Source organism: Mauremys mutica, chromosome 4, assembly GCF_020497125.1.
Source record: "Mauremys mutica isolate MM-2020 ecotype Southern chromosome 4, ASM2049712v1, whole genome shotgun sequence".
Taxonomy (NCBI): Eukaryota; Metazoa; Chordata; order Testudines; family Geoemydidae; genus Mauremys; species Mauremys mutica.
Window position 1 is genome coordinate 158165261 of NC_059075.1, and position 19632 is coordinate 158184892.

A 19632-nucleotide genomic window follows, 5' to 3' on the forward strand; every position below is an offset into this window, starting at 1 on the left:
CCACATTTATTGTAAATACCATAACAAAACAAAAGACAATGTTTTCCTACTTGTTTCCATTACTACTTATTCCTTATACACACACAGACACAGACACAGACACATACACACACACACACACACACATATTCATTCACACAATCATTCATTCAGGTTCTGTATAGATGTTATAGTTACCAGCCTAGATGTTGCTCATGCCAAGTTACTGGCCAGGTATCTTGGTCATGAGGATGGAGCCGAGTCTGTGTCAGATGCATCTGATGCTCCTGGAGGTTGGTATCAGAACCATAGACTCAAAGTCCTCAGTCTTTAGAGTCCAGTTTTATAGGGATTTTTCCCTATGTTAGTTCATAGGAGTTGCTTCATTTTGCTGTTGCTAAATCAATCAGCAGGTAGCTGGCTCCATTCTGTCAGATACTTGTTTAAATCAATCAGCAGGTGGCTGGCTCCATTCTGTCAGATACTTGTTTTTCCTTCCTTTGAGGTGGTGGGGGTCATCTGGTTGATCCCACTTGACACCTTCTTCAGCCAACACTGAATTCTTCAGACTGGTAACTCCCTAACCATTCATTCATTGTTTAAACTAGGCATGCATTCACATACATTCTCTATCTTAATTACATCTATTTCACTGTCTCTTTACCTTTTGGGGTGTTACCAATTTATGTGAGACTCCCTGTCTTTTAACAAGCAAAGATAAAGTGAGATGAAAACTTACAGAGGGTGGGGGTCTCTATCTATACACTATAACAGCTACTGTTTTGGCTTACTTAGAGATAATTAATGTTTAACAAGTTTTATACAAAGTATTTCTTTGAGCTTAACAAGTTTTATACCAAGTATCTCTTTGAGCAGGCTTTACACAGACACAGCTGGTGGCTTGCAGGTTAGAAGCTAAATGTTGGGAATCACAAATTTACTTCTAACATAAACCTTAAGTTATAAAGTATTAATTAACAATAAATCATTTCTCATATAAACCATGTTTAATATAAACCTTCTTTAATATCCCTACATCCTGACCTGTTCGTGCTGCGGACCCTGAGCCCCTAGTGCTTTCGGGTGCAATAACACCAGAAGTTCGCCGTAATCCACCTAGAGACAGAAGGCCTCCTCATCGGCTGGATCTTTAGCTAGGGCTAACCCACGGTTATGGGGCAAAATAATCCCCAGGGTTTAGCCGGGAATGGAGGCAGTCTACCCTCCTTCTCTAGTCTAGTGTGTGTTTTATTTAGGGGATGTTCTTATTGGGGGGGAGGAATATGTTGTGTATTTGGTTGTCATGGTTTTTGTTGCTATGGCAACTGAGTTAGATTATTATGGGTTAGCTCAGCCGGTTTCAACCAGCTGAGTGAGCTCTCTGTTTCTGTAAATAAAATGGAGGTTTTGGTTAGCTGCCTGCTCTCTGGCCTCAAGTGATTGCTTCCTACACCGGCTGCCCCAAGGATATAACAATGTGCTGACTATTGGCAGATGCAAGGCTGTTTGATACTAGATGTAGCCAATATTAAATGAGATAGGCGGAAAATAGATGCTGTGATTAAAGTTGCATGCATGAGTATGTAGCCCCCACGGTGGGAAAGTACAGATAATTGTTCACAGAAGAATATCAGAAGGTTTGGGGCTAGTTAAAAAGCCCATTCTCCTAGCTAAATTGGTAGTAAAATAAGTTGGTACCCATGGAAGCAACGGTTTAGCAAGAGGAAAAAAGGATCGGGCCCAGGCGGGCAGGCAACAGACAGAGAACTTGGAGAGGAAAAAAGGATCGGGCCCAGGCGGGCAGGCAACAGACACAAAGATTGGAAATCAGGTTGAAAACTTTTGAGGATGTAGTGGAGAGAAAAAGTAGTTAAGCACAAGCATGGGAATTTTAAATATTCAGGAGGATACTTGAAATGGTAATTTAAGTTGAGAAAAGTGGTTGTTGGAGAACAAGGGAGTGATTTAAGGCACAGTGAAATTTAATTTTGTAGTTGCTGGAGAAAACAGCAGTTGAATTTTGTAAAGATGCTAAAGAGAAAAGTTTTTGGTGTCTTTGAAATGTTTGTAAATAAATTTAGGCGAAAGAAATTAGTTTGCAATTGTTTGGCTATGAACAATTTTGTTAAATTAATTAAAGAATGTATACAGTGCTATGTAATTAAAATTGTATTAGGCTTTAAGGGCACTGTAAGTGGTGATGTTTTTTTTAGTGTTTAAAACCAGAAGTTAAAAGTAAAGAGCAAGCCAAAAAGTATTTGTATTAATGTTCCCCTGTTTTGCCTAAAATTAACAAGGGTATTTGTATATTTTAAGTAATGATTGATTGCCCAGTAGGGGTAGATTTGTTTTTGTTTTTTAGATAATTAAAGAAAATTAATGCCAGCTGCACAGCATTTAATATATTATGCATTTACTAACAGAGTAAAAATTATGTTTTGTGTTTTATGTTTTGTTTTGTGATGTTTGTCTTGTGGCCAGAATTGTTGTGTTTAATATTTTTATGAGATGGTCTGATTTGAAATTAAGCTGAAGGGTTAAATTGAAATGCAGATACTGGTTTTATTTAATTTAGAATACAAAGTGTTTGGATACATCAGAAGAAAAATGTGATATGCTAAAGTTTAATGCATTTTTTTTTAAGTAAGAGAGAAATTTTATTGGCCAATTCTTTTGTTTTAGAATGGTTATTAAAATTTGCATACCAATAGTCTTGGAAAGCAAGAATATGGTTGTAAGAATTTTGTAGGTATGTGTTGTATAAATTTATTTAATTATTTGCATTTTATGTATGCATTGCTTTAGCAATTGCAGGATAATATGTATAAGCTTACGCGTGATTATATTTCTTTGTAAAACTAGCTTAATGGTTTTGGCTGGCCCACTTGGGTTATTTTTCTTCTCCATATGGGAATAATTTGCGTTGGGAGTTATTTTTGTTTTTTTATTTGCTTGCCCTGTTTTGTACGCCTTTTGCAATGTAGTTTGGAGAGGTTTATTGGATGTTTTTATTAAGGAAAGAGGGGGAGATGTAGGGTTGCATCTTCCCTATGCTGCCTTGGTGGAAAGTTACGGCAGCGGACATCAAGGACAGTGGGGTGAGATAAAGTTGTTGTGAGAAAGTAGGGAACTGCCAGAGGGAGGCAGACGCCAGGTGGCCTAGCTGGGATCGGTTTCAAGGTGATAAACAAGTCCATAAATCAGATGAGTTGCATGGGAAATGGGAAATCAGTAAGCAAAGGGCCATGTGTGTGAAAAGCATGTGTATCGGACAAAGAACCAATCAGCAGCAATGTAATGTTGGTGGGTCTGACGTTTGCTAATATGGAGAAGCCTATATAATATGATGCATTGTAAATAATAAACGATTCTGCTTGCAATCATATTGGTTGTTGTGCTTTATCCGTCCCGCATGTGTAACGCAACATATAACTAGCTAAGTGATAAGAATACACCTAAAGTCTTAAAGTCTAGGCCTTTGCAGACAGGCCTGAATATACTCTGACAAGAGAGCTTGGGGTGTTTGTGCCCCTCACGTGTATAGTTCAGTCACCCTTTGAAATGCACTTTCCTGAGGGTCACCCCTGGTTAAAGTCAGACAGTGAAGAAGGTGCCGTGTCGGAGGAGTGGGGGGGTGGGCTGCGCGCTGTTTCTTCTCACCTCTGTTTGCAGATTTTCCTTGTCTCTGGCTTCCCCCTCGCGCTGTCTGAGGCCCCTGTTTACAATTTACATGTAAATGGAGGTAAACTCACAGTCCTTTGTTAGAGCCCTGCCTGTCCAGGCCTGTGTAACCAGTGCTACGTGGGCTGGAACGTGGCAGCCAGCGTTATTCGGGGGGATCCAGAGCTTGACATGTCATGTTGCTACACACGTTTCACCAGGATGTTACTGACCAGTGAGTTCTTAGTTTTCAAATGACCCCTCCCCACACAGGCGCCAACTTCTCCTGGAGTCGGTGGGTGCTCGCACCCCCCTGTGCCCGCCCCGAGTCCACCCCTGCCCCGCCCCCTCCCACCCCTGTGCCCCCATTCCACCCCCTTCCCAAATCCCTGCCCCAGCCCTGACTCTTCCCCGCCTCCTCCCCCGAGTGCTCCATGCTCCCCCCCCTTACAGCTCGTTACACCGTGAAACAGCTGTTTCATGGTGGCAAGAGCTGGGAGGAGAAGCAGGGACGCGGCGCGCTCGGGAGGAGGTGGGGCGGAGGTGAGCTGGGGTGGGAGGGCGGGGAGCTTGGCTCCCGGGGGGTGCAGAGCACCCACCGGTTTTTCCCTGCGGGTGCTCCAGCCCCTGAGCACCCACAACGTCGGCACCTATGCCTCCCCAGGCTGTACAGAGATTATTGTGGTGGTGTGCAGGGTGTGAACTCACAGCCTGCATGAATCTCACTTGGAAGCGCTGTGTCCCGTGTTGTGATGTGACACTGGAGCGGGGGCAGTGGGAGCCTCTGTGGCTGTAGGAATCGCCAGAGAGGGACATTGGTGGAAGAGCTGCTTTCACACAGACATTGTCACCCCCCCTCCCGAAAGAGGAGACCCCCCGATACCTGCCAGGGCAGGGTTGGATCTCGCAGCTGGAAACTCCTGATACCTGGACTGAGAAACCGTCCACAAAAGGGCTCATGACGCTTCCTGTGGTTCTGCTCCCGGCCCCGTGAAGATGCGTCAGGCGAGTGGAGTCCCCACATCAGTGGAGTTTGCAGCTCAGAGCACATGGCAGGAGGGGGATAAACTCCTAAACTAAAGGAACTGAGGCCTGGGCTACACTAAAACGTTAGACTGACCCAGCTCCATCACCCGGGGTGTGACAAACCCACCCCCCAAGTGACGGAGTTAAGCTGAGATAATGCCCGGTGGAGACAGTGCTAGGTCGACAGACAAATTCTTCTCTCCACCTAGCGACCACCTCTAGGGGAGGTGGGTTAACTACAGCGATGGGAGAACCAGAGTATCCCAGGAGACCGCCTGTGACTCCGTTCAAGGCTGTTCATGTGCTGAGGGGTTTGCACTTGGGGCAGCTGGTTAGTTCCTTCCCTGGACGGGGTGTGGAAATTCTGTGCCTCTGTCTGGGATTTAATTCTCACTCCGCGTTGGGCAGGGAGGGAGTTTGCAGGAGGCGGGGGGGAGGGACGAGCTCTTTCTCCGGCTCCAGTTCTATGTAACCGGTGGTGGCCAGCGCTGGAACAGCTGTCGTGACATGTGAGGGATGTGCCATGGTCTGTTTCCTGCCTGACGACCGACACTTCCTGTGCACGACGTGCAGGTTGCTGGCCCAAGTGCAGGGAAAGATTCCTGGTGCTGACGGACGCCACCAGAGTCCTTGGGCAGCCGGGCTGCATCGCTGCACGTCGCACCACACACAGGAATCGGTTCCAAGGGTGCGGGGAGGGTGGAAAACCAAGAGGAGAATCGGCAGATTGTGACCACAGGGAGGAGAGGAGACACTCCACAGAGCCAGAAGCAGACCTGGGTGTGACACCAGAGGAGAGAGAACAAGTTGAAACTCAAAGCGCAGAGACGTGTCCAGTTGTTGTCAGGTGCTCAGTGCAGCAGGTGAGAAGAACGTCATGGAAATCTGAGCTGTGGCAAAGGAACCAGGGTCCCACCAGGACACGCTGGGGGATGGATTCTCGGCCAAATCCTTGGGGAGGTCAAGTGGGCACAAAAGACGCTCCAGAGAAGGCAAACAGCCCTCAGCAGGGACTCAAAAGGAGGGGGCAGAACCGTCAGCAGGACCCTCCACACCCACCGGATCTGTCCGGGCCCTGACGGCTGGGAACTGAGGGGCGTGTGTAACAAACGCTTCAGCCAGGGTGCGAGGCCACAGGCACCGGAGCTGTTCTGCAAGCAGAGCCGTGGGGAGTGACCTGCCCAGCACAGGGCGCCCCAGAACTGGTGACAGCACCCGGCGGGTGTGAACACAGGAGCCAGTCAGCACAGAGCGGAGCTGGCGGGGGGTGCACAGGTTAACCACTCAGGAGCTGTGTTAGCTACACGGGTACCTGTCCCAGGAATTATCACCATAAGCAAGTTTCTGATGCCTGCGTTCCTCAGGCCAGGAGTCGCTCCTGCGCATGCCAGGACCACAGAGGTCTCACCACGGGCACCGTGACTGACAGCCCTGGTGGCACTGACCACTGGCCGTATCCTGTGTGCACAGCCGACCGGTGTGACCGGGAGCCGGGTCAGAGGGGACGTGATCACATGAACCTGCCTGGAGACCTGATGTCTGAGAGCAGATGGCTGTTTAGTCCAGCAGGCAAAGGCAGAACAAGATCTAGTGGCTGGAAGTTATAGACTCATAAACTCACAGACTTTAAGGTCAGAAGGGACCATTATGATCATCTAGTCTGACCTCCTGCACAATGCAGGCCACAGAATCTCACCCACCCACTCCTGTAACAAACCCCTAACCTATGTCTGAGTTATTGAAGTCCTCAAATTGTGGTTTGAAGACCTCAAGCTGCAGAGAATCCTCCATCAACTGACCCGTGCCCCATGCTGCAGAGGAAGGCGAAAAACCTCCAGGGCCTCTGCCAATCTGCCCTGGAGGAAAATTCCTTCCCGACACCAAATATGGCGATCGGCTAAACCCTGAGCATGTGGGCAAGAATCACCAGCCAGCACCCAGGAAAGAATTCTCTGCAGTAACATGGTTGGATCAATTGCCAAATTAATTGCCAAAATTAGGCTATCCCATCATACCATCCCCTCCATAAACTTATCAAGCTTAGTCTTAAAGCCAAATATGTCTTTTGCCCCCACTGCTCCCCTTGGAAGACTGTTCCAGAACTTACTCCTCTAATGGTTAGAAACCTTCATCTAATTTCAAGTCTAAACTTCCTAGTGTCCAGTTTATATCCATTTGTTCTTGCATCCACATTGGTACTAAGCTTAAATAATTCCTCTCCCTCCCTAATATTTATCCCTCTGATATATTTATAAAGAGCAATCATATCCCCCCTCAACCTTCTTTTGGTGAGGCTAAACAAGCCAAGCTCTTCGAGTCTCCTTTCATAAGACAGGTTTTCCATTCCTCGGATCATCCTAGTAGCCCGTCTCTGAACCTGTTCCAGTTTGAATTCATCCTTCTTAAACATGGGAGACCAGAACTGCACACAGTATTCCAGATGAGGTCTCACCAGTGCCTTGTATAATGGTACTAACACCTCCTTATCTTTGCTGGAAATACCTCACCTGATGCATCCCAAGACCACATTAGCTTTTTTAATGCCCATATCACATTGGCGGCTCATAGTCATCCTGTGATCAACCAATACTCCGAGGTCCTTCTCCTCCTCTGTTACTTCCAACTGATGTGTCCCCAATTTATAACCAAAATTCTTGTTGTTAATCCCTAAATGCATGACCTTGCACTTTTCACTATTCAATTTCATCCTATTACTATTACTCCAGTTTACAAGATCATCCAGATCTTCCTGTATGATATCCCGGTCCTTCTCTGTGTTAGCAATACCTCCCAGCTTTGTGTCATCCACAAACTTTATTAGCACATTCCCACTTTTTGTGTCAAGGTCAGTAATAAAAAGATTAAATAAGATTGGTCCCAAAACCGATCCCTGAGGAACTCCACTAGTAACCTCCCTCCAGCCTGACAGTTCACCTTTCAGTACGACCCGTTGTAGTCTCCCCTTCAACCAGTTCCTTATCCACCTTCCAGTTCTCTTATTAATCCCCCTCTTCTCCAATGTAACTAATAGTCTCTCCACCTTTCAATTTTCATATTGATCCCCATCTTTTCCAATTTAACTAACAATTCCCCATGTGGAACTGTATCAAATGCCTTACTGAAATCGAGGTAAATTAGATCGGGGTTGGCAACGTTTCAGAAGTGGTGTGCCAAATTCACTGTAATTTAAGGTTTCCCGTGCCTTAACATTTGTACAAGGTCTCTCTCTCGCTCTGTCTATATTATATGAATAAACTATTGTTGTGTTTAAAGTCAATAAGTTAAAAATATTTAACCAGCTTCATTTAAAATAAAATTAAAATGCAGATCTTATCAATTTAGTGTGACCCTTCCCTGGGATCGTTGTCTGGGGTTCCAACCACCAACCCAGCTCAGCCCACTGCCGGTCCGGTGTCCAGCCGCTGGTCCTGCTCAGCCCGCTGCCAGTCTGGGGTGCCAGTAGCACTCAGCCAGCTGCCTGTCCGGGGTTCCGGCTGCCGGCCCCTTGACAGTTGGGGTCCAGCCACCGGCCCCGCTCAGCCTCCTGCTGGCCTCGGTGAGCAGAACCCCAGGCCGGTAGCGGGCTGAGGGGGGCCGGTGGCCAGGACCCTGGATGGCAACGGGGCAGCAGCTGGAACCCCAGAGCAGCGCGTGCCATCAAAAATTGGCTTGCGTGCCACCTTTGCCACATGTGCCATTGGTTGCCGACCCCTGAATTAGATCCACTGTGTTTCCTTTGTCTAAAAAATCTGTTACCTTCTCAAAGAAGGAGATCAGGTCGGTTTGGCACGATCTACCTTTTGTAAATCCATGTTGTATTTTGTCCCAATTACCATTGACCTCAATGTCCTTAACTACTTTCTCCTTCAAAAATTTTTCCAAGACCTTACATACCACAGATGTCAGACTAACAGGCCTATAGTTACCTGGATCACTTTTATTCCCTTTCTTAAAAATAGGAACTATGTTAGCAATTCTCCAGTCGTACGGTACAACTCCTGAGTTTACTGATTCATTAAAAATTCTTGCTAATGGGCTTGCAATTTCATGTGCCAGTTCCTTTAATATTCTTGGATGAAGATTATCTGGGCCCTCCGATTTTGTCCCATTAAACTGTTCGAGTTTGGCTTCTACCTCGGATGTGGTAATATCTACCTCCATATCCTCATTCCCATTTGTCATCCTGCCATTATCTCTAAGCTCCTCATTAGCCTTATTAAAGACTGAGGCCAAGTATTTGTTTAGATATTGGGCCATGCCTAGATTACCCTTAACCTCTATTCCATCCTCAGTGTTTAGCGGTCCCACTTCTTCTTTCTTTGTTTTCTTCTTATTTATATGGCTATAGAACCTTTTACTATTGGTTCTAATTCCCTTTGCAAGGTCCAACTCTACATGGCTTTTGGCCTTTCTCACTTCATCCCTACATGTTCTGACCTCAATAAGAATGTAGCTTTCCTTGCTGATCCCTCCCATCTTCCACTCCTTGTAGGCTTTCTGCTTTTTCTTAATCACCTCTTTGAGGGTAGGTCTATACTTACCGCGCAGGTCGACGTGGAGAGTTTGACTTCTCGGAGTTCGAACTATCGCATCTAATCAAGACGCGATAGTTCGAACTCCCCATGCGCTCCGGTCGACTCCGGAACTCCACCACCGCAAACGGCGGTGGCGGAGTCGACCTTGGAGCCGCGGACTTCAATCCCGCGGCGTCTGGACGGGTGAGTTGTTCGAACTAAGGTAGTTTGAGTTCAGCTACGCTATTCACGTAGCTGAACTTGCGTACCTTAGTTCGACCTCCCCCCTTAGTGTAGACCAGGCCTGAGATGCTTGCTCATCCAGCTTGGTCTACAACTCCTGCCTATGATTTTTTCCCCCTTTCTTGGGATGCAGGCTTCTGATAGTTTCTGCAACTTTGACTTGAAGTAATTCCAGGCCTCCTCTGCCTTTAGATCCACAAGTTCTTCAGTCCAATCCACTTCCCTAACTAATTTCCTTAATTCTTTAAAGTTAGCCCTTTTGAAATCAAACACCCTAGTCCCAGATCTATTTTTGTTTATCCTTCCATCTAGTTTGAACTGAATTAGCTCATGATCACTCGAACCAAGGTTGTCCCCTACAACCATTTCTTCTATGAGGTCCTCACTACTCACCAAAACCAAATCTAAAATGGCATCCCCTCTTGTTGGTTCTTCAACTACTTGGTGAAGAAATCCATCAGCTATCGCATCCAGAAAAATCTGAGCCCTATTATTATTACTAGCACTTGTCCTCCAGTCTATATCTGGGAAGTTAAAGTCTCCCATGATCACACAATTCCCATTAGTGTTTACTTCATTAAAAACATTAAAGAGGTCTCTATCCATATCCAAATCAGATCCCGGCGGTCTGTAGCACATCCCAAGCACTATCTCAGGGGAGGCTCTAGTAGCTTTCTTTCCAAATGTGATTTTTGCCCAGACAGACTCTGTCTTACCCATTCCATCCCTTCTTATTTCTTTACAGTTAACCTCATCACTGACATACAGTGCTACTCCACCACCTCTGCCTTTATTTCTGTCTTTCCTAAACAGCACATACCCTTCAATACCTGTACTCCAGTCATGACTACTATTCCACCATGTTTCTGTTATCCCTATAATATCCGGTTTCACTTCCTGCACCAGTAGCTCTAGTTCCTCCATTTTGTTACCTAGGCTCCTCGCATTAGTGTACAGACAGCTTAATTTTTGCCGTTTGGCTTCACTGACATTCTTTACCCGGTTAGGCACAGACATTCTACCACCAGTATCACCCATTAGACTGGTATCTACACTACCCTTCCTCCTTATGTCCATTCTTCTGCTCATGGCTGTATCCTCTCTTACTTTGTTTTCTTTCCTCTCAATGTTAAATTCCGGCGTGGAGATTACCTGGACATAGATTCATAGACTCTAGGACTGGAAGGGACCTCGAGAGGTCATTGAGTCCAGTCTCCTGCCCTCATGGCAGGACCAAATACTGTCTAGACCATCCCGGCTAGACATTTATCTAACATGCATCCGACGAAGTGGGGATTCACCCACGAAAGCTCATGCTCCCAAACGTCTGTTAGTCTATAAGGTGCCACAAGACTCTTTGCTGCATTTATCTAACCTATTCTTAAATATCTCCAGAGATGGAGATTCCACACCCTCCCTAGGCAATTTATTCCAGTGTTTAACCACCCTGACAGTTAGGAACTTTTTCCTAATGTCCAACCTAAACCACCCTTGCTGCGGTTTAAGCCCATTGCTTCTTGTTCTATCCTTAGCCTCTAAGGTGAACAAGTTTTCTCCCTCCTCCTGATGACACCCTTTTAGATACCTGAAAACTGCTATCATGTCCCCTCTCAGTCTTCTCTTTTCCAAACTAAACAAACCCAATTCTTTCAGCCTCCTTCCTAGGTCATGTTCTCAAGACCTTTAATCATTCTTGTTGCTCTTCTCTGGACCCTCTCCAATTTCTCCACATCTTTCTTGAAATGCGGTGCCCAGAACTGGACACAATACTCCAGCTGAGGCCTAACCAGCGCAGAGTAGAGCGGAAGAATGACTCCTCGTGTCTTGCTCACAACACACCTGTTAATGCATCCCAGAATCATGTTTGCTTTTTTTGCAACAGCATCACACTGTTGACTCATTTTTACAAAGGGTAGGAATTAATGGTAAATTCTCAGAATGGAGAGGGGTAACTAGTGGTGTTCCCCAAGGGTCAGTCCTCGGACCAATCCTATTCAATTTATTCATAAATGATCTGGAGAAAGGGGTAAACAGTGAAGTGGCCAAGTGTGCAGATGATACTAAACTTCTCAAGATAGTTAAGACCAAAGCAGATTGTGAAGAACTTCAAAAAGATCTCACAAAGCTAAGTGATTGGGCAACAAAATGGCAAATGAAATTTAATGTGGATAAATGTAAAGTAATGCACATTGGAAAAAATAACCCCAACTATACATACAACATGATGGGGGCTAATTTAGCTACAACGAGTCAGGAAAAAGATCTTGGCGTCATCGTGGATAGTTCTCTGAAGATGTTCACGCAGTGTGCAGAGGCGGTCAAAAAAGCAAACAGGATGTTAGGAATCATTAAAAAGGGGATAGAGAATAAGACTGAGAATATATTATTGCCCTTATATAAATCCATGGTACGCCCACATCTTGAATACTGTGTACAGATGTGGTCTCCTCACCTCAAAAAAGATATTCTAGCACTAGAAAAGGTTCAGAAAAGGGCAACTAAAATGATTAGGGGTTTAGAGAGGGTCCCATACGAGGAAAGATTAAAGAGGCTAGGACTCTTCAGCTTGGAAAAGAGAAGACTAAGGGGGGACATGATAGAGGTATATAAAATCATGAGTGATGTTGAGAAAGTGGATAAGGAAAAGTTATTTACTTATTCCCATAATACAAGAACTAGGGGTCACCAAATGAAATTAATAGGCAGCAGGTTTAAAACAAATCAAAGGAAGTTCTTCTTCACGCAGCGCACAGTCAACTTGTGGAACTCCTTACCTGAGGAGGTTGTGAAGGCTAGGACTATAACAATGTTTAAAAGGGGACTGGATAAATTCATGGTGGCTAAGTCCATAAATGGCTATTAGCCAGGCTGGGTAAGAATGGTGTCCCTAGCCTCTGTTCATCAGAGGATGGAGATGGATGGCAGGAGAGAGATCACTTGATCATTGCCTGTTAGATTCACTCCCTCTGGGGCACCTGGCATTGGCCACTGTCAGTAGACAGATACAGGGCTAGATGGACCTTTGGTCTGACCCGGTACGGCCTCTCTTATGTTCTTATGTTCTTATGTTCTTAGCTTATGGTCCACTATAACCCCTAGATCCCTTTCTGCCGTACTCCTTCCTAGACAGTCTCTTCCCATTCTGTATGTGTGAAACTGATTGTTCCTTCCTAAGTGCAGCACTTTGCATTTGTCTTTGTTAAACTTCATCCTGTTTACCTCAGACCATTTCTCCAATTTGTCCAGATCATTTTGAATTATGACCCTGTCCTCCAAAGCAGTTGCAATCCCTCCCAGTTTGGTATCATCTGCAAACTTAATAAGCGTCCTTTCTATGCCAATATCTAAGTCGTTGATGAAGATATTGAACAGAGCCGGTCCCAAAACAGACCCCTGCGGAACCCCACTTGTTATACCTTTCCAGCAGGACTGGGAACCATTAATAACTACTCTCTGAGTACGGTTATCCAGCCAGTTATGCACCCACCTTATAGTAGCCCCATCTAAATTGTATTTGCCTAGTTTATCAATAAGAATAACATGTGAGACTGTATCAAATGCCTTACTAATGTCTAGGTATACCACATCCACCACTTCTCCCTTATCCGCAAGGCTCGTTATCCTATCAAAGAAAGCTCTCAGATTGGTTTGACACGATTTGTGCTTTACAAGTCCATGCTGGCTATTCCCTGTTACCGTACCACCTTCCAAGTGTTTGCAGATGATTTCCTTAATTACTTGCTCCATTATCTTCCCTGGCACAGAAGTTAAACTAACTGGTCTGTAGTTTCCTGGGCTGTTTTTATTTCCCTTTTTACAGATGGGCACTAGATTTGCCCTTTTCCAGTCTGCTGGAATCTCTCCTGTCTCCCATGATTTTCCAAAGATAATAGCTAGAGGCTCAGATACCTCCTCTATTAGCTCCTTGAGTATCCTAGGATGCATTTCATCAGGCCCTGGTGACTTGCAGGCATCTAACTTTTCTAAGTGATTTTTAACTTGTTCTTTTTTTATTTTATCTTCTAAACCTGCCCCCTTCCCATTAGGATTCACTCTGTTAGGCATTCCTTCAGACTTCTCAGTGAAGACCAAAACAAAGAAGTCATTAAGCATCTCTGCCATTTCCAAGTTTCCTGTTACTGTTTCTCCCTCCTCACTGAGCAGTGGGCCTACCCTGTCCTTGGTCTTCCTCTTGCCTCTAATGTATTGATAAAAAGTCTTCTTGTTTCCCTTTATTCCCGTAGCTAGTTTGAGCTCATTTTGTGCCTTTGCCTTTCTAATCTTGCCCCTGCATTCCTGTGTTGTTTGCCTATATTCATCCTTTGTAACCTGACCTAGTTTCCATTTTTTATATGACTCCTTTTTATTTTTTAGATCATGCAAGATCTCGTGGTTAAGCCAAGCTGGTCTTTTGCCACATTTTCTATCTTTCCTACCCAGCGGAATAGTTTGATTTTGGGCCCTTAATAGCGTCCCTTTGAAAAACTGCCAACTCTCCTCAGTTGTTTTTCCCAACCATCTCCCCCAAGCCCCAAATTCCTAGTTTAAAGCTCTCTTAATCAGTTGTGCCAACCTCCATCCTAGAAGTCTATTTCCCTCCCTACTCAGGTGAAGTCCATCCCAAGAGAACAGTCCTCTGTCCATGAATGCTTCTCTATGGCCATACATCCCAAAGTCCTCCCTATAGCACCACTGCTATACAGCCTGAGCCATCTGTTGATTGCCATAATCTTGTCACACCTTTGTTGCCCTTCTCTAGGAACAGGCAGAATCCCACTGAAGATCACCTGAGCCTCGATTTCCTTAAGCGACTTCCCCTGCCTGGCATAGTCTCCCTTGATACGTTCCAGCGAGAATCTAGCCATATCATTCATTCCCACATGAAGGACAATCAGCGGATTCTTTCCCGCTCCCATTAGGATCCTTTTCAGCCTCAGGTCCACATCCCGTATCTTAGCGCCCGGCAGACAGCACACCCTTCTGTTCTCCGGATCAGCTCTAGTTACAGGCCTGTCTATCCTTCTCAGTAAGGAGTCCCCAATCACGTAGACCTGCCTTTTCCTGGTGACAGTGTGATTCTCCGGTCTATCCCCTGCTCCCACTGGCTGCAAGTCCTCTCGGTTCCTATTCACCCTTGCAATCCTCCGCAACCCTTCCCGTATCCTCCTGGGGCTCATATTTGGTGTTGTCTCCATTGACTCGTCCCCTCTTCCTGTAGGGCTAGCTGCTCTTCTCTTTTTCCTTGCCCTCTCAACTTCAGCGACCACCTGCTGTGCCTCTTCTTCATTTTCCAACTCTGCAAACCTGTCCCTGAGCTCTACTGCTCCTTCACTGGCCCGTCTTTTCCTCTGCCTGGTTCTCTTAGTTACATGGCTTCCACCGTCCACTTTCCTCACCCAGCAGTCTCCCCTCAGAATTCTTTGGTCCTGCTGCCATCTGCAGTTCTGAGCTTATCCCTTCAGCCTCCTCATGTCTTTGCTCTGTCATCTGCTCCGACCCCCTTCTAAACGCAACCAGAGTTTCCATCTGCATCTCCACTCCTCGGATCTTTTCTTCCATCAGCTCTAGCAGGCAGCATTCATGCAGATGAAACTCTTTTCAGGTACCCCCTCCAGGATCATGTACATACCTCAGCTTCCACATCCAGTCATCCTCATTGTGTCTTTCACTGCTGCCTCTGTATCGGTCATAGCCTTCCCACCTAAATCCTGTTAGTGCAGGAAACACAAACCAAACCAAACCCCCAACAGATACCAGAACACCGTCAGACCACCACCCACTCCCTTCACTAGCCTGTCAGTTCCTCTGCCTAGGTCTCCAAGTCTTCCCTACAAACTCCCACTGAAACTCCCGTTTACAGCTCTGTTTGCTGGCTCCTGTGCCGCTGTAGCTGTCTATGAAGCAAGACACATTCAGCCTAGAGACCATGTGCACGTCTTTCCCAGGGAGGAGAATCAATGGCTGGAACAACTCACCGAGGGAAGTGCTGGGCTCTCCCGAGTCTCTAACTCCCGACTGGACGTCTTTCTAACAGACACTCTCTAGCTCCGCCAGGCGTGCCAGGCTGGTGGTGGGAGTGATTAGTATCAGCAGGTACATGAGGTGCACTCACACAGCTGAGTGAAGGGTTCTGCTGGCCACTCTCTTCGTGCTCCTAATAGATGTGAGCAGGGGAAATCGTAACCCAGCCACCTCCTGACCTGCCTGGCCCTGACACCTTCTGTACCACGCATCTCAATCGCCATGTCTGACGTGCCTTCCTACATCCTACTGGGGAAAACCTCACAGGTGACCCGGGGTGTTCCATGCCCCACAACACTGAATTGGGGATATTTGTGTAACTTACACTCAGATTGGCTCATGGGGGTAACCCAAAATTGTATATCTGAACACGGCCCCAGGACTGTCTCTCTCATTCCAGCTGCTCCCAGACTCTCCGTCCCCCGGAAAGCAGGGGTGTTAAATGCAGCGACCTCCTTCCCCTGCCACGTGTGGGGATTCTACCCTGGGGACGTCACCGTCACGTGGCTGAGAGACGGGCAGGTTCTGACCGACGCCACCCGCTCTGCCCCCCAGAGGAACCCGGACGGGACCTTTAACCTCACCCTGACCTACACCTTCACCCCCACCCTGAGCGACTCCGGCATCATCTTCTCCTGCCACGTCAGCCACGCGGCTCTGGCCCAGCCCCTGCGGGAGGAGTTCCCCCTGGCTGTCACAGGTGAGGGGTGTTGGGCTCCCGGCTGGATGTTATGTGCTGACAGGGGCACTCAGCTGCGTCTGACATGGGACCCCGGCAGAGACCCATGCTGGTACATGGGAGAATATTGGGGGTGGGGGGTGGGATGCTGGCACCCCCAGGGCTGAAGGGGCCCAGTACAGTAGTGGGGGGCAGCGGGAGGCCGGAGGAGGGCTCAGGTCTGACTGTGGCTTTATAACAGAAATGCCAGGGCAGCCGGCACCCCTGACCCCCAGCTCCTCCCCCCCCCACAGGCCCCAGGCTGGGACAGAACAAGGCTGCGATTCTGCCTGACAAAATACACCATAAGGGCCAGGCCCAGTGAGCCCAGGCAGCCCTGCGCCTCCATCCTGCACCCCCTGGCGGGTGGGGCAGCGCGGGGAGGGCACCGCACCCCACGGGGAGCTGCCATGAGCCGGGTCTGACTTTCCCTCCCTTTCCCGTCCCGGAGCAGGAGCGGATCACACCAGCGCCGCGATCGGGGCGACCCTGGGGATCCTGGTCGCAGGGGGAGCTGCGGCCGCAATAGCCATTTACTGCTGGAGGAAGAGGCGGGAAGGTAACGGGGGACGGCGCCATTGGCCAGTGGCGGGGGTGGGGCGCTGCGTGGCCCCAGAGGGAGCAGGGAGTCCGGGGGGGGCTGAGGGGACAGGGACAACCCAGGGGCTGTGGGGTGGAGGGGCTGCGTGGCCCCAGAGGGAGCAGGGAGTCCGGGGTGGGAGGGGGGAAGAGGACAGGGACACCCCAGGGGCTGTGGGGCTGGGTGTGTCTCTACAGACTGAGCCCCCAGCTGCAGACGACTTGCCCCTCCTGATTCTGGGGGCACAGTGTAAAGGGGGGACATGTGACCGCCCTACGTGGTCCAGCCCCACCTCCCTGTGCCAGGGCAGCCAATCCCCCCCCCGGCTCCTGGGGGGCTGGTGCCACGGGGGGGGGGGGGGAGCAGGTGCCTCTGGGCCTGTCTGGGGCCAGCCCTGGCCCTGGGGGATTCACAGCCCCAGTGTCTCCCCAGAGGTGTCTGACACCGCAGTGTGGGGTGGGGATCGGCAGTGCCCCTCCTCCAGCTCAGTGACCCCCTGCCCTGCGCCCAGTGTGGGAGCTCCTGTGCTCCCCACACCAGAGTTTCCTGCCCGGGGGGGGGGGTGTCTCTGTCCTTCTCCTGCCGTGTCTCCCCCCAGCTCGCTTGGCCGCGCTCCCTGGCAGCTGGGGGCCGGAGGGAGCCGGTTCTCACGCCGGCTGCTCTGGGTCTCTGACGGGCTGCGCAGCGGCTGCCAAAGAGAGACCCCAACCGGACAGGTGGGGCCACCCCGTCTGCTCCCTGCCAGGGCCCAGCATGCCAGGGGGCAGGTGCAGTGGGAGAAGGGAGCCCGTCTCCTTCCCTCCTCCTTCCTTCCCTCGGCAGCCCAATCAGAAATCTGTGTGTGTGGGGGGGTGTCACGGGGTCCCCGGGCGCTGCTCTGGAACTGCTCCCCACCAAGCCAGGCAGGACTCTGGGGAGCCTCCTCTCCCTCGGAGCAGCCTGTCTGCAGGGCAAGAAGCTCCACGGCTTCACCTCCTGGGTCTGACCTTGGAGCATTCAGCATCCTCTGCCCCTCCGTGCGCTTCCCCCAGCGAGTCCACCCAGCGGGGTCCTGGGGGGGGCCACAGGGTCCTGCCCCCCCACTGCGCAGTCAGACGTGACTCTCAGCCAGCCGGGGACACAGAGGTTTATTCGATGACAGGAACAGGGTCTAACACAGAGCTTGTAGGTACCGCGAGCCGGACCCCTCGGCCGGGTCCATTCTGGGGGGCAGTGAGCCAGACCCCCACGTCTGCCCTCACTCCTCATCCCCAGCCAGCTCCAGAATGACCCCCCTCCAGCCCCTCCTCTGCTAGAATCCTAGAATCTCAGGGCTGGAAGGGACCTCAGGAGGTCACCTAGTCCAACCCCCTGCTCAAAGCAGGACCAATCCACAACTAAATCATCCCAGGCCCCAAGCTCCAGCCGGATGCATCTCCCAGACCCCCCACCCCCCACTGACTCCGCGTGTCGCTCTGACCCCAGGCAGGGGAGCCCCCTACTCCGTCTCCGAGGTGCTGGGGCCGGCGCGGTGTCTCCTGGGACAAGAGGTGACTCTGAGCTGCTCCATGGAGGGGACGTTCCCGAAGGACACGGCTGTGACATGGGAGCGGATACATGGACAGGACAGGACGGTGATCGGGACTGACGGGCTCAGCGAGGCTGGGGAGCGGCCTGAGCACCAGCCGCTGTTACACCCCCAGCCCCAGCGCTGGAGAGCGACACAGGAGAGATCCCCTTGTAAGGTAACTCCCTTCTCTTCATGTGCAGGTACATCTAGCCCCGTAGCTGTAATTTTCACTCCGTGCATCTGAAGAAGTGGGGTTTTACCATGAAAGCTTATGCCCAAATCAATCTGTTAGTCTTTAAGGTGCCACTGGACTCCTCATTGTTTTTTTACAGGACAGATCAGGGACCTGCCTCGCGGCCTCCCTGAGCTTCACCCCCAGGGTGCAGGACGACGGGGTGCGGGTCAGGTGCAGCTTCCACCACAAGTCCAGAGGGATCCGAGAGCAGCGAGAGTCTGGGGAGATCCGGCTGTGGGGTGAGTGTCCCCAGCATAGGCGCTGACTCTGTGGGTGCTCCGGGGCTGGAGCACCCACAGAAAAAAATTGGTGGGTGCTCAGCACCCAATGGCAGCTCCCCGTGGCCTCGCCCTGCCCCCCTGCTCCAGTTCACCTCTGCTTCTGCCTCGGCCGGGAGCACGCCACCGCGTCCTGCTTCTCCCACCTCCCTCCCAGCGCTGGCACCCCGAAACAGCTGATTTGCAGGGGGGGAGATGGGGAACGCGGCGCACTGGGGGAAGAGGCGGGGCCGGGGCGGGGATTTGGGGAAGGGATCCAATAGGGGCAGGGAGGGGCGGAGTTAGGGCAGGGACTTTGGGGCTGGGGTTGGAATGGGGGTGGGCCAGGGGCGGGGAAAGGGGTGGAGGGGCACGGGCACCCACTGGCGCCGGAGACAGTTGGCGCCTATGGTCTCCAGGGCTGAGTTCCCCCTCCGGGGGGGATCCCGTCCTGCCTGCAGGGTTGCTGGGCCTGCAGGGCGTCAGGAGACGCCGGGCGAGAGGCGTTCGGTCTCCGGGGGCTGGGGGGTCTGGGGCTGCTCTCTGCTCGCTGAGAACGTCGCCGGTGAGGGCTGGGGGAGCCGGGCTGGGGGGGGGGTCGCTCTGATTTCAGGTCTCTACCTGCCCCCCCTGCCCAGCTGAGCCAGGGTGAAGGGTGGGAGGTTGCTGGGCTGGAGTCCGTCCCCAGTCTCCCCTCGGTGATGGGGGCTCGGATGGGAGGGGATGGAGGTTTGAGGGGAACAAGCAGAGGTCTAAGCTCCCCACCCGCTCCGCTGCCCAGTCTCTGGTTCCCCAGGGGGGTCGGAAGCAGGAGGAACATACGGACAAAGGCTTGTGAATTACACAGTGA

At 50.0% G+C, this 19632-nt stretch overlaps 1 protein-coding gene across 1 annotated transcript in view; it reads left to right on the forward strand.

The window, feature by feature from the left end:
• The window catches only part of LOC123369179 (natural cytotoxicity triggering receptor 3 ligand 1-like), a 32326-nt gene extending 12892 nt beyond the window's left edge, over positions 1–19434 (forward strand). Inside the window, exons 3-7 of the mRNA XM_045014539.1 lie at positions 15844–16143; positions 16616–16720; positions 18206–18465; positions 18623–18764; positions 19421–19434. Of these exons, the coding sequence (XP_044870474.1) occupies positions 15844–16143; positions 16616–16720; positions 18206–18465; positions 18623–18764; positions 19421–19434 (821 nt within the window). The remainder of the gene's footprint in view (positions 1–15843; positions 16144–16615; positions 16721–18205; positions 18466–18622; positions 18765–19420) is intronic.
• The last annotated feature ends 198 nt before the right edge of the window (positions 19435–19632 follow it).